The 15,486-nt window shown below is 51.4% G+C and overlaps 1 protein-coding gene across 1 annotated transcript in view; it reads left to right on the top strand.

Annotated features, from left to right (window-relative positions):
• The first annotated feature begins 544 nt into the window (after positions 1–544).
• The window catches only part of KCNK12 (potassium two pore domain channel subfamily K member 12), a 49,502-nt gene continuing 34,560 nt past the window's right edge, over positions 545–15,486 (top strand). Inside the window, exon 1 of the mRNA XM_047069851.1 lies at positions 545–935. Within this exon, the coding sequence (XP_046925807.1) occupies positions 545–935 (391 nt within the window). The remainder of the gene's footprint in view (positions 936–15,486) is intronic.

Genomic DNA, 15,486 nt, shown 5'->3' with positions numbered 1-15,486 from the left:
CGCCGCCGGCTCAGGCCCGGGGGTGGGAGCTGGACTGCCGGTGCAGCCTGAGCCTGGGAGCCGCCAAGCAGGGAACGCCTCATGGGACGACCCCAGGGGCTCTCTTCGTGCCCTGCTGCGGCGTCCCAGTCTTAGGCTCCCGGGTTCCCCAGCCCGCCCCGCCCGCAGCCCGCGGCCTGTCTGGAGAAGAGTATGAGGCCCGGGGCCCCGCGGACGCCGGCCACAGGGCGGCAGGGGCCTAGCTTCAGACCCCCGCGCCCGAGGGTGGCTGGTGAGGAGCCGCGGGAGCCGGCGAGGCGTCGGGGCGCGGAGAGGAGCGTCCCAGCCCGGGAACCTCAAGGGCCGCGGGACCCGTGTGCGGCCTGAGTGCCAAGGAGGAGGCGGAGGCGAGGCGCCCCGCCGTCCGGGCTCTGGGAGAAGCGGCAAGGGGCTCCGCGGCGGCCCCCGACCCCTGGCCACCATCCTCACGCTTCTGCTCCCGCGGGGGGGATGTCGCGGCCCGGGCCCCGAGCGCCGCCCCGGCCCTGGGGCTGAGCTCCGGACCATGTCCTCCCGCAGCCCCCGGCCCCCGCCCCGCCGCTGCCGCCGCCGCCTGCCGCGCCCCTCCTGCTGCTGCTGCTGCTGCCGACGCTCGCACCTCAACGAGGACACGGGTCGCTTCGTGCTGCTGGCGGCGCTCATCGGCCTCTACCTGGTGGCGGGCGCCACAGTCTTCTCGGCGCTCGAGAGCCCGGGCGAGGCGGAGGCGCGGGCGCGCTGGGGCGCCACGCTGCGCAACTTCAGCGCGGCGCACGGCGTGGCGGAGCCAGAGCTGCGCGCCTTCCTCCGGCACTACGAGGCCGCGCTGGCTGCCGGCGTCCGAGCAGACGCGCTGCGCCCGCGCTGGGACTTCCCTGGCGCCTTCTACTTCGTGGGCACAGTGGTATCCACCATAGGTGAGCAGCGCGCCCCGCGCGCGTCTTTCCTCTCCGCGCCTTTCACCTGCCACCCTTTCTACCGCTCGGCGGCTGGTCCGCGTCCCTCGGCTTTCCCCTTCCCTTCTAATGCCCCACTGCCTAGTTTCGTCTTGCCCTCACCCCTCCCCCTGACCCTTCTCTTTCTTAACTGGCTTTCGGCGCGGTAAGTGGCCTGGGAGACCCATCTCTGGCGCTCACCCAGCGTTGACTTGCCAGGCAGTACGGCCCAATGGGGAGAACCCTCACCCAGCCACTGGGCTGACCCGCGGCCGCCCGCGCGCTCTAGCGCTTCCCAGCTCCGTAACTTGACCTCTGTGCGCCTCAGTTTTCTCCTCTAAAAGGACTTGTGAGAATAAGCGTCTAGGGCCTTCTATTTCCTTCTATTTCTCACGCCCCCTGGGTCTGTTTCCTCATGCAGATGATTTGGGAAGCCCCCTTTCCCTCCACTCACCACGTTTTTATCTTTTTTTTTAATCTCTCTTTTCTTTCTTCTTTTCCACATGTTTTTCTTCAGCATCCTCTAGCCCTTTACCCTGGGGAGGACAAACACTTTCCTTGATCTCCTTCCCACCCGCTACTCCTACAGTCTACACCTCCCCCTCTACCAAAGAAAAGCCCGTTAGACTCTGAGGCCAGGATTTCAGCGCTCTTATTCCGCCCGCCTTCCCACTTGGATTTTCTCCCCCTTCTCCCTCCACCCGCTTCCCAGCTTCTCCTCCAATTTCTTGACCTCTCTCGTTACCTTGCCATCTTTTCCAACCAATAGTGGCACCAAGGGGTAACCGGGTGGGGTGGGGAGGGGGCAGTTTCTCCATACTTTTTATCATTCCTTCTTATGTTTGGTATAAACAGTTCACGGTTTCAGAACCACACAAAATATGATGTGTAAATACTCTTTCAAGCCCCCCACTTCTACTTTCACACCCCCACCCCCATCCCACCAGCCTCTCCTGTAGAGATCTTGGAGCCACTGGCTGCTCAGCACTACACCCCTTCCTTCTTTTTTCTTCTCCTGTCACCCACTTTCCCCATCCCCCCTTTCTGAGGATGCTGGGTGTCATGTGAAACAGACCTCCTCCTCAGTTACTACAGAGTGCAGAATAAATACAGGGTTGCCACTTCGGTGAGATTTTGTGTGTGTGTGCTGTCCGCTCCTGCTTTGAGCTCCAGGGTGGGAGAGGGCATTTGGCTGGCCATATCACTAGTCACCCCAAGGCACTATCTCCTGGTGGTAGTTTTGGAGGAGAGGGCTGGTTTCACTGGGTTGAGAAGTGAGGGATTGCATAGACACAACTTCCATGGGTAGGCTCTGGGCTGGTTTTGTATGCCAGCTCAGAGGCGGGCATAGACCAACTGGCCAGTGTAAGCCATCACAGATGGCTGCTGGGAGGCAGAGAAAGACTTCATCCATGTGCAGGATATGAGCAGCTTAGAGATGTCTCTCTGAGTGTATATGTATAGTCTACGAAAGGGCTTCCTTTCCCTCAATGATTTTTCATGTGTCATGCTTCATCTGATTATTTTAAATAGAAATGGCAAATATGGCCCAAGCCCAAAGCACACACAAATTTGGTAAAAATACCTTTTAAAAGCTATATCATGTTGTTATGGTGATTGAAGATATAAAATGACCCCCCTCAAAAAAAATCCCCTTGTAAGAGCTGCATCAAGTTGCTATAGCAACTAGAGTTTTTTTTTTTAAGTGCTTTAAAAGTACTAAGGATGCTTAGTCCTAGAGGATGACATCATGCTCTCATAGCTCATTACTGATATGTGCTCTTCCTCTTGGAAACACACCCTTTTGCTTTCTTCCACCTAGAGGCACACCTGTGCACATATTGGATGGCCACAGCATTTCTCTCCCGGTTACATGCTCTGGCTTCAGCTTCCTAATGGAACGTACACGCTAAAGGGAGAGGTGTTAGCAGTGTCCTCTTCCCCTACAGGGAGTGAGTCCATCCAGATGGGGCCCCATGCCAGTGACCTGTTGGTCTCTGTGCCTCTCGGATGAGCACCCATCAATTTCTTCATGCACTGCCCAGCCACAGCTTCTAAAGCTTCTCTCAGTCCTTGCACGAAATCAAGTCTGTGTGTTGGCAAATTGTTCCAAGCCCCAGCCTTTAAGCTACTGGCAGGAGTGGCTGTTCTTTAGTCAAGCAGAAAGGAACTATGTTCTCTTTCTTGATTTGTGTTTTCAGATGTAGGCAAGCAGTGTAGGAGGGCTACAGTGAAGCATGTGGCTGTGTTACGAATGACCCAGCACATTGTTTCCAAAATCTGCTGCACGGAGACATTCATCTCTCAGGGGAGCTACACTCAGGGACAGGAACTAGCCTGTGGACAACTTAGCATTGAACTAGACCTTTGCAGGGATGCCAAGACAGCTACACGAGTAGCAGGATCCACGTGCTGCCATGGCCTGGAGCACTGGTTCAAACTGGTCACTTCTGTCAGATAAGTTCTGCTGAATCCCAAAGTAGCATGGTTGTCATTTCAGCCTTCTCTTGCAAAATATACTTAGATGGGATGTAAGTAAAGGTCTACATACATCAGTTTCTCTTCTGCTTACATCATTTCTTTCCCTTAAATGCCCTGAGTCTTCAGAGACAATTATTATTAGTATTGGTGCTTTTATGGATTTAGCAGCTCAGGAAGCCACAGCTTGGTCCAAAATGGGCAGTCAGGATTCTCTGCCTGCCACCTCATCCAGTGAAGAGGAAAATTAGCATGCACTCCGTTTTCTCTGATCAGTGGATATCATGGTATAGATGGTCCATGCAACGGTGGGCATTCCTCTTTGGTGGTGCATGGACCCTGCTAAACGATTCATCTAGATGTTCGTATGGACAAATCTTCCTTTATTTATTCTATAAAGATTGATGTATTGTGTATGTCAGGCCCGGTGCTACGTTTTGAAAAGTTAAAGTTTATTCTATAAGACACAGGTTAAAGCATATTCCACAGCAGATGGATCATAGTATTTATGGGCAACATATCCTGGCTATTTTCACTAAAGATGATTAGAACAAGGAGGAGACCTTTAGTCCAGTCCCGTGTGGTGCAAAGTTCTAAGGGAATTGTCTCAGGTCACAGTTAATTATATGTTCAGCTGGATCGAGAATCCATGTTGTGCAGTGTTTGGTCTACCAGCTTCATGCATATAAGTGGCGGACACCTTCTTGTTTGAGACTGAAGTATTTAATAATGGGTGTGTGGGGGATGGTCTGACATCAGGGCAGGGCTGGGCAGGAGAACTGGTCTGTTGGTCAGGCCAAGAACTGATTAAGTCCAGAGAACACTTGAAGGATCAAACATATGTTAGAGGTCAGACAGATGAGAAGCATCTGGCAGGTCTAAGACAGCTGGGAAGGCAAGAGCCAATACCAAGAAGGTCAGAGACAGGTAGTAACAAGTAGGAGACCTTCTGGTGTTTATCAGAATGGTACAAATATGGAAACCACTTGCTTTCTGCCTTCTTTTGCCCCAGTGTGTGTGTGTGTGTGTGTGTGTGTGTGTGTGTGTGTGGGTGTGCACGCACACACACACACACATAGGGAAAGGGAAGAAGTGGCAGGAATGGGCCTTCAGCTAGAGGGAGACACACATGTGGCTGTATTTAGGGTTAGATGGAACACCATGATAACATGGAATATTTGTCTGGACATTTGGCTTGAACAGGGCCCCATACCAGAGCTAGGTAGTTTGCAGTGGTATAGACACATGTGTGCCCACATGGTACAGATCCAGTGGGAAAATTTGCCAGTGATTGTTCAGCAATAGTTGAGGCTGTGTAGGAAGTCAGCCTGAATAGCTCAAGCAAAATACAAATCCACTTTGTGGTCTAAATTATTCATATTGATTGCTTAGACTGAACTGAAACCCTGAGTAGTATTATTTCTTTCATTTATGCGATGTGACATATTCCTAAGGGGTTGAAATCAAGTTTGTTTTAATGTGAATTCATTCACTTATTCATTCCTCCATTTAACAAAATCCAAGACAAGTCTAGCTCATCGTAGATCCATGTGTGGCCTTTGGCAGATCATTATCTGCATCTCCTGTGATTACATGAACTCCTCCAGGTAAAGATGGCGGCTTGTGTTCCGTTCGCACTAAACAATATTCTTGGAGGCAGTGCTCTAGCTCAAAGATATTCAAGCAATCCAAAGGGTATTAATCCATCGTTTCACATCCTAAAGGATGTTTTACTGGTTTACTTTGAAAAGATTAAAAGGAAACTCTCTACTGGGGTTTTAATTATGCAACTGCTGTCAGATTTACACATAGGGAAGAACATATTTAAAAGTCTTTCTCAAATGGCAGCTTGATATAAACAGAAATATTTTTGCTTCCTTTTATTAGGTTTGCTGGCAGCGTATTTGAGCTATAAAGTTAAAACCACGCCGCTCTAGACGGGATGGTGTAGGTATAAGAGAGTTGTCACTGTTGACACTGCATAATTTAGCTTGCTACTTTCAGAATTAGGCACACTTAATTATTCAGCCGCGAGATTAGTAACAAGTCCTAACTTTTTTCCTCTTTTTTTCACATGGATTTTTAAAACTGTTTTCACTTCAAAGGAAACTAAGACATTATAAGACCGAAATGTCACCGCCACATTTACATTCGGTTTTCTTCTAACATGTATGTAATCCAACTGGAGGTGGTTCTGATCCCAGGAGGCAAATAACATTACCCAGAAGGAATGGAGCCCCTTTCCTCACTTATTTCCCCCATCAACTATTTTTTATTGAAAGATGGTGCTATGACAGCTTTGAAGGACCTTTAAGGAAACGCATTCTCATCCACACCCATCCGCAGCATCCAGCCCTGACCCCAGCACATGGTGGACACTCGATCATTATTTATTCAGTGAACAAGAGAGCAAATCACTCATAATACAACTGTAGTTCTCTGGCACACCTTTCATAGGGAAAAGAAAGAGAACTGATCTGTGCTAAGCTGCTTCCCTTTTGTTAACATTTTATCATCAGTGTTGTTTCTAGGTTTCCACATAGCCTTCACATGCTAATTTTAGTGGGTGCATAATATTCCATCTGGTTGATGTTCTATAATTTACTACCCCTATTGCTGGGAAGCCGGGTGGTTCCCTGTTTGGGGCTATTTTGAGTAATGCCACAGTGATCATCTTTATGCAGATGGCCTTTTCCTCCTGTAATATCTCCTTGGGTTGAATTCTCAGTGGTGAAATTGCTGAGTCAGTGGATACTGCTGTCTTCGTGGCTTCTGTGGCCAGCCCCTTCCAAGTGAGGGACTGTCTGGTCTCCCCCAAGCTGAGCCTATACCTCTCCATGGCCTGACAGAGACCAGTTATCCAGCTGCTTGTTCCATGGAAACAGGCCACAGACTGCCACTTAGTTTTCTCCAGGATTGCATTCAGTCCCTGGGGCTGAGCCGCCCCTTGAACAAGTCTGTGGCTTCAGCATTTTTAGCCTCCATTGCTTTAATGAGAATTGCTTCCTTTGGGAAGTTCCGGGTGAATGAAGAATGGCAGGAAAGAGGAACAGATGGGAATAGCTGCCAGGCCATCAAAGACTGAGAGAGAGGGGTACCTGGAGCCTCTTCCCTCCTGTCCCCTGCACTCCTGGGGACCGTCTCCCACCACTCCTGGGCCGAGCCAGCTGAAGGAGAGCATTCTTCGCCTCAGCCCTGACTGGGCCACAGCCTGGAATGGCCCAAATTGTGCCACAAGAGCAAAGATCTACCCCTCAGGGATCCCAGCTAGACACTACCATAAAAGTCTCCCAAGCATTTAGACCATTTTGCCAACAAAAGCCAACAAGCCTCCCATTATAGAAAACAGACAGTAGCAAAGCTGCTCTGATTGGAGCCCTGCCCATCAGGCCTACTCTTGGATGCCATGCTCTCCCCAAAAACTTCTCCGAGGACCCCCTAGAGCTCCTCCAAGACCCGCCTGAAGAGGGCTAATTTAGCCTTGTTCATTTCACGTAAGGTTCAGAGAGGGGGAGAGGTTCCCAAGGTCACACAGCGGGTCAGGGGAACATTTAGCTGTACCTCAGGGAGAAAAGGGAAGAGCTTATAGAAAGGAGAATAGGACATCTCAGGAGCAGCCAAGTCAGTCAGGTGCCTTCGAGGTGTTCTCCAGGGAGAAGCTCCTACTCCATCTGAAGGTGGTCTGTTTGAAGGTGGGGTGTGGTGCCCCCAGCCCTGTCATCTACAATGGGACTCTCCTTGCCCCTGTATGGCCGCCTCAGATTCAGAGGAGCTGAGAGACAGAGCAAAAAGCCACTGTGTTCCTGTGGTCACTCCTAGCCCGGGTCTTCCCCAGTCTTCTGACCCTCCCCTGGCTCCTGTCTAGTTCCACTCCCTTCCCCAGGGCCCAGGGCTGGGACAGGGGATGCCAGCCAGCAGACCGGAATGTGTGTGGGCTGAGGTGGGCACACTGGGCAGTCTCAAGCTCTGACTGCACTCAGGGGCAGGGGCAGGATTTCTGTGTAGGGAAGAGTTGGGAGGTGGAGGGGCTTGAGGCTATGAGGACATAGAACTTTCCATGGGATTGAGAAGAGCCTTTCACAGTACTAGGGGAGGTGCCAGGAGAGAGCAGAGAGAGAATCAAAACCCCCAGGCCCTCAGCCCAAGCCAGCCCTTGGCTGCCACCCTTGCTGTCAGGCTCTGCCCCAGGGAGTTTTGTCCTGAATCTGCCATTCCCAGGCCCGCCTCCAATCTAGCTGTTCCTCACGGCACTCTAGGCTGCCTCTGCTAGCCATCAGTGGTGATGGGGGAGGATGCGCTGGACCCTGTCTGTGAGTGTCCCTTCCTTGGGCTTGGCAACCCCAGCTCAGGACTAAGCTCCCAGCTCAGTAGCAGTCAGCGGTGACTGGTGTACCTGTGTCCTTGAAGGATCGAGCTGTGGGGGACCTGCTCTGCTTCCCCTAGATCCCAGAGGACTCACCCCCAGGTGAGCCCAGGATGGAGATGCCAGAATTTTATAATTTCAGGTTTTACTGTGTCTGGATACAGTATTGTTGTGCTCACAGTAATACATACTGCAGGGCAGGAAGGCAGAGTAGCACAGAGCAGTGCTTCTCAAACTATAAAGTACATGTGAATCTCTGGTTCTTGTCAACACGCAGGTGTCTGCCCAATAGGTCTGGGGGAACCTGAGACTCTGCATTCCTCACAGGCTTTCAGTGACATCCATATCACTGGTCCCCAGGCTGCACCTCTACTAGCCAGGGTGTAGAGAAGTAGCAGCGAATCAGGGGCTGGCAGCTGAGACCCACCTCTGCCACTCACTGGCCCTGTGGCTTTGGACAGGACACATCACCTCCCACTACCTCAGTTTCTCCATTCCTAAAAGGAGGGAGTCCCTGCAGTCCCTGGGGTCCCTTCCAGCTCTGACGTTCTCACATCTAGGAAGGTGATTTGCTCCCATTCTCCCAGTGCAGTATAATGTGGACTAAACACGCCAGCTATGCAGCCTGCCGGCTTGACTTCCGGTCCCCGTTCTGCCACTTACAATCCATGGGCTCCTGGTGTGTAGATATACCTCTCCTCACCTGTGTTTCCTCTAGAAAGTGAGGATAACGATGGCTCCTGCCCCATGGAGTTACTTTAAGGACTGAGGGAGCTAGTCCGTGTGTGCAGTGCCTGGCAAGCCCTCAGGAACCATCAGCTGCCCAGAAGTGGCCCCATTGGCAAGTTGCCTCACTGCACAGGAGGGAAACTGAGGCAGTACTCACCCCCTGCAGCTCACCCACACACACCACCCTGGGCACAACCCTCTGGGTCCCAGCCACACCTGCAGCGTGGCATCTGCTGCCCTCTCATTGGCCACTGCCTCTGGGGTGTGTTGCTGTCCTGCACTGTTACATAACTGGCCTGGGAGGGTGCTTTTTAAAATGCATTTTATTTGGTTCCTCAACTAGAACGTCTTACTAATTCTTCACATGTGTGTGCTCTGGTAATCTTTTTAAAGAACCTATTTAGGGAATAATTGAATGGATGATTGAGTGGTGGGTTAGACCAGTGTCTTCTGGTGCTTCTCTGTTCTCCACTCTCAGAATGGAGCCCTGGTGGGCCAACTGCTGCCCGAACCCCTGGTTTCCCAGGTGGGCTAGGGCCTCTTGGCAGTGCTCGGGCTTAGGGGGAGGTGATGGAGCTGAGAGCAGCAGAGGCAGAGGTGGCTGAAGTCAGGCCCTGCCATGCTTCTCTGAGATGGAACTGCAGGGGGAGGCCACTGGAGGACAGCACTGCAGTGAGTAGCCACCCTGTGGGCGGGAGCCAGGGTGTTGCTCCAGGTCCTCTTTACTCTGGGGCTACCTCAGTGCCCCTGATGGGCAGAGAAGCATTCCCAGTCAGAGGCCTCCTAGGGCAGGACAGGGGAGGCTGCAGGGGCTGCCAGCATCTCCCCTCTCCAGACTCTACTGTGCCAGCACCCAGGGCCTCTGTTCTGGGGAGCAGGAGCGATAGCTGAAGCCTTATCACTCTCGCTGGTGGTCTCCCCCTCATGTCATGCTTGCCGGTTTACCATGCTTTCACCGGAAAACATGTTTACTCAGGAACCTTTCAAAAACCCAAGGACAGCAAAGAGGAAGCTATTATCCCATTTCACAGATGAAGAAATAGGCTCAGGGAGGTTAAGCGACTTGCTTGGGGTCACACAGCAAGTGCGTCATTGGCAGGATAGAAGATTCAGGACTCTTGACCACCCAGCATCCTCTCTGCTGCCCCTGAGCCCCTCATTACCACCGACAAGGAAGGATCACAGCCCGGTCTTCAGTCTGCTGGGAGGTGGGGGTGGAGGAGGAGAACATGAGGAGGTATCAGCAAGGGCTCAAGCACAATTTAAGGACTTGGATTTGGCTCTGCTGTGCTCCTCGCAAACCCAGTGGCTTCAATGAACTAAGGGCTGCTTGCTTTCCATCGTTTACAACTGCTCCTCTCTGGGAGGGAGACTTCCGGGCAGATGAGAGAAGGTAGATAAGCATAGTGCTTTGTGCAGAGCTCACCAGAACTCTGGGAGCCTGTGTGGAAGGGAACTTTGTCCCAAGCTCCTGCTCAGAGAGGGGACCCCATGACTTGAGGGCCCTCAGCCTTGCACTTGGGCTAGCAGCAGTGGACACGGAGAGGTGAGGACAGAAAACCGAATAAGGACCAGAAGGTCCACACACCAGCCGGGAAAGTCTGGGGATGCAGCCAGCTCAGTTCCCAAGGGCCAGCTGGTTTATGAAAGGCTCTGCTCAAGGTCTTATCCTGGAGGCAAATGTGCCCAGATGTTAGGGGAGCACATGAAACCAAGGACCTGCCAATGCACCCCCCTCCTTAGCCACTCTTAACTTCTGGCCATCCCTCCCCTACTCCCCACCCCACTACACCCCAACCCTTCCCACTCACCCCCATCCCCAAACTATAGGCACTTTGAGCCTCCAGGCCATGGCTTTTGTTGTTCTCTTGACCTGCAATGCTCTTCCCTTTCTCTCCATTTTCTACCCAGTGAACTTGGTCCTCAAAGCCCAACTCAAATGGGGCCACTAGAGCGAGACCTTCTATGAAGTCCCTCTTACTGGCCCCAGACTTGTGGCAACTATTTGTCTCTATGGCAGTTTCCCTGGAAATAATGCAAGCTATATCAAAACTGTCACAGGACCCAGCACATAGGTGTCAGAAATTATTCTCCCTTTCTCTTCTTCCAGGTTAGGAGCTCTGTCTTAGTGGGGCTCGTCACTGCTACAGTTAACAATAATAGGCATGCACTGAATGACTACTATAAAGTGGGCACTGTATCTGGAGACGGATGGAGATAATTAAAGCAAAGAGACCATTTCTGTAAATCATGAAGCATAATGCTTGGCACAAAATAGGTGATTAATCAACATTTGTTGAATGGATGGAATGAATGAATGAGTGTTAGTAACTGACAACCTTGGACTACTGGACATAGTAATAAAAACATTTTTCTTAAATGCAAAAAGCTGGGCCCAGGCTGGGCTCCAGGAATCTCCCCCCTCCTCCCTCTCCCTCCCCACTCTGGAGCCAGAGGGACTGGCTATTCCCTGGCCTCTCCGCTGGGCCATTGGTTTAACGATCTCTCAGCGGCTGGCAGGTGTGCAGCAAGCAGCCAGCTCACTCTAGCGGGGCTTCCCCTGGCTGACAGTGCTGTCTCTGTGGCTGAGTCACCTTGGTCCTTTCCTCCCCTTCCTGGGGCCCTACACGATGCTTAGCATGAAACCACACCAGATGATTCTGAGACTCAGCCCCTGTTGCCCCAGGAGTGGTAGCAAAAGTTCAGTCCTAAACGAAGAAGCCAGACTTCTGGTCCCAGCTCTCTCACCGACCCTGATTCCCCATATGGCCTGGCCTTGGCCACAGCCCCTGGTCCCCAGCCCTAAGGAGACCCTGTTAAATTCTAGCCCTCAGCCTAGCAGTGCTACCTTCTCCCCATCCTGCCCAGGACACACCCCTTGGGAACCGGATATTGGTTCACAAATTGGACAGAAGTTTTCCCAGTAACTAAACACAATTGCACAAACTGGGAAAAACCATGCCCACCCACACAATCCAGCACCATCACAATGCCTCCAAAAATACTTGGGGAGCTTTTATTGGAATTGGGTGTCCCAGCTTTCTGGAAAGTTACAGTTGAGATAAACACAAACCCCAAATCGCACTGTGTGTGACTTCTTCCTAATCCTTTCCAAATGGCCACCATCTCATTCCCTGCTGCCAAGTGTTCTGAATTCTGAGCTCCTCACACCAGGGCCTGCCAGAAATGCTGCAGAGACAGCCTGGGCCGAGAGGGAAAGGAACACATAAAACTCTGCCCATGTTGGGCTGGTTGGCCTTTCTTAGGAGGGCAGGGTGCATTTTGGAGACCATGCAGTTTTTGATGCCCGGATTCTATGTTTAAATGGAAGGTAAGGAAGGAAAGGTGGCAGGTGAGCCAGTGCTGGGGGAGGTCTGGAAGCCCCAGGCAGCAGGCAGGGAAGAGAACCCTGCCTTTGTCAGCGCCAATGACGAGGAAGCGCAGGGCCCTATCCTGCCAGTGCCCAGTCCTGCCAGCACCCGTGTCTTCCGATCTCTGCTGTGCCTCCCATTGGCCAGCACAGGGCTTGGCACATGGGAGGGGCTCCAGGAATATCTGTGGGATGAATGGCTGTGTGCAAGATTCTCAAGTCTACCTAGGCACCAGTTTAAGAAAAAGTAAAATATGAAAATCAGAGGACGATTCGCCTTGTAAAAAGAAAACTTCAGTTTGCAGAGGGCTTTACCCCAGGGCTTCTAGAAGTAGACCCAGGCACTTCATTGTATTTAGAGGGAGGTGCAGCATGCAGCCAGTATGTCAGGAACCCAGCAGCTGCATTAAGTCCCTTTTCCTGCCATCACCACCTACACACGAGCCTCAAATTCCTGAAGCAGCACAGTCCTTGATGGCAAGGGACCGTGGTCAAACTAGTGAGCACACATCTGGCCCAGTGAGCATCTCAGAAGCAGGTGTGCCGAGAGCTGAAGTGGGTAGTGTGCCCTGTACCCACAGGGCAGCAGACTGGATTTCATGCCTGCCGTGCAGAAAGTGCCTTACAAAGCTCCCTGACACACACCGTTCAGCAGGCGGGTGGCTGTTCATGTCTCTGTTGTCAGACTGAGAAAATCTGCATCACCAGGAGACAACGTGAGGGTGACACAGTGGTCAGGGAGAGAGCGAGGGCTCTGGTCTGGGGTTTGAATTTCAGCTCTGCTGTTCACTAGCCAGTCACCAGGGCACGTCTCCTGCTCGCTCACTGAGGAGGTCTTGATCACTGCCTTCCTCTGCACCCCTCTCCCGTCTTCTGAGTGTGACGCATCGAAACCCAGGGCACATGGCCCTCGGCCATCTCGTCTATAGAGATGCTCTTCTCTGTCCCACCCCACTCTACCTCTGTCTTTGCTATGACCAGGAACTGCACTACCTTCAAAGCTTTTGACTCCAAACATCTCTTCCTCTGACCACCTCCTTCTGTCATTCCAGCTCTCCTCCTCTATTGTCCCAGAACAATGATCCTGGGACCTCAGGACCTGCAGTGTCCTATTTCCTTAATTTTTTTTAACATTTTATTTTTGAGAGACAGAGCATGAGTGGGGGACGGGCAGAGAGATAGAGGGAGACACAGAATCAGAAGCAGGCTCCAGGCTCTGAGCTGTCAGCACAGAGCCCGACACAGGGCTCAAACTCATGAACTGCAAGATCATGACCTGAGCTGAAGTTGGACACTTAACCAACTGAGCCACCCAGGCATCCCCTTTAATTTTTTTTTAATGTTTATTTATTTTTGAAGGAGAGAGAGACAAAGTGTGAGTGGGGGAGGGGCAGAGAGAGAGGAAGACACAGAATATGAAGGAGGCTCCAGGCTCTGAGCTGTCAGCACAGAGCCCGACACGGGGCTTGAACCCACAAACTGCAAGATCACAACCTGAGCTGAAGTTGGACACTCAATCAACTGGGCTTCCCAGGTGCCACCCCCCGTCCTTTACTTCTTTTCCAATCCAGTTTAGATTTACTCCTTCTGCAAGGACCCTTAATTTCCTTGCCCTGCTCTCCATGTGCTGTGCCCCTGTCTCCACTTGGCCACCATCAAAATGCCAGCTTTCCACCTATTCCTCACCTGCACCCAAGCAGCTGAATGTGGCTGGAGAAAACAGTGCCATCATGCTGGCCGATCTAACCTTCTGTCAGTGGCCCTGGGTACCAGGCCGGCCTTCCTACCACCTTCCTACGATGTCAACTCACCGCTTATGTCCCCTCTTCCCACCTCCAGCCTCTCACACCCCTCACTCTGCTCACACTTCACTGAGAAAATAAAAGCCACCAGAGACTCTCTTATCCTCACAACGCCAAATCCATGCATCACGTGGAACCGTTTGCCCTGTTATGACAGCACAGTGCAGGATTCTGCACTGTCAGCACAGAGCCCGACGTGGGGCTCCAACTCATGAACCGTGATATCATGACCTGAGCTGAAATCAAGAGTTGGACACTTAACTGCCTGAGCCACCCAGGCGCCCCTCTCCCTTCTTAGTAGACAACCCCCTTGACCCCTGCACTGTCCTCCAGCTACCTCATTTTTCTGCTCCCCTTCACAGGAAAACTTCTCAAAAGTGTAGCCAACCTCTCCCTTCCTCCCTTTCCTTCTCTTCTGGGTCCACATCAATCAAGAGGTTATCCTGCCTTTCCAGAGTCTGTACTTGCAAGATCCCCAGCAGCCTCCTTCTGCAAACCCAGTGATGGCTTCCCTGTTCTCAGCTTACTCAGCATCTTAGCAATATTAGACATGGCTGACCACCCTCCTTCTTGAAATCCTCTTTTCTCTTGGCTTCTGGGACACCATGCTCTCCTTTAGCTTCACTGGCTGCCTTCCTCAGTTTCCTCTGCTGGATCCCCTCCTCTGGCTGGCCTTTCAGTGTTGGAGAGCCCCATGTTCAGTCCTCAGACCCCTCTCTCTGCTCTCTCTTCAGATAATCGCATTTCACCTGTAGGGGAGGAAAAATCTTTTTTCTCTACCCTCTTATATTCAGTTCCTGGGGCCCTGCAAATTAAACTGGCAAAAGCCAGGTTAACAGGAGAAAGGGCTTATTATGTATGCATATGGAGGCCTTTTAAGGAAAGAATTGATACCCAAAGAAGCAGTTAGGCCAGGGTTTGATATACCAGCTTAATAAAGAGCTATAAATTGTGAAGCTGTAAATTGTGAAGACAAAGAAAAAAGGGTTTAAGCTTCTAGGAGTGATAAATTGTAGGAAAGGGAAACTTAAACTTAAGTGTTATTTTAGTAAGGTTTGTTATGCAGATTCAATCTCCTGCAGCATCAGTGTGATGTGAGTGTCTCTGGTGATTAAGAGCTCTTTTCTTTCTGGTGCGGTTGAGGGAAGGGAAGACACCTTCACCAAGGAAAATTTATACCCTACATTTAGGCAGATAGGAGAAGGGTAGAGAGCTTTTCCTGTATCTGCTGTTTCTCTCTTGCTGTCAGCTCAAAATAATCCTCTGCCAAAATTGCCTATTTTGGGTCTGCATACTCTCATCCCCTTGCATCCCATGCCCTTAAACCCTATCTGCTGATGACTTCCAGAAGAAATGCCCCAATCTTCCACACTAAGCTTCAAGACCACAGGTCCAACTGCCTACTTAACATCTCCACATGGATGTCTAATTTGGTATGAAAACTTAAAAAGACCAAAAACAGAACTCTTGATTCTTGCCCCGTCTCCATCTTCCTTATCTGAATGTCACCAACATAAGGAGCTGTCCTGATTCCTCTTTCTCCCTAACTTCCCATATCCAATCCATCATCAAATCCTGTTAGTTCAGGCTGCAGAATATATGCTGATTCCATCTCCTTGTCCCCATACCTATCACCACTGATCCACTCTGACCACCATCACTACCATCTGTTGCTGGGGCAACGAAAGAGCAGTCTCCTAACCAACCCTTAGCTTCCTGTCTGCATCTTGACAACCTGTTCTCTACACAGCAGTCAAAGAGATCTCTCAAGGTATAAATTAGATCAAGTTC

Source organism: Lynx rufus, unplaced genomic scaffold, assembly GCF_022079265.1.
Source record: "Lynx rufus isolate CCGP_SWC_20201006 ecotype Redwood Valley unplaced genomic scaffold, mLynRuf1.p SCAF_8, whole genome shotgun sequence".
Classification (NCBI taxonomy): Eukaryota; Metazoa; Chordata; class Mammalia; order Carnivora; family Felidae; genus Lynx; species Lynx rufus.
The sequence above is the reverse complement of the archived record's forward strand: the minus strand, read 5'-3'. Positions and strand labels throughout refer to the sequence as shown.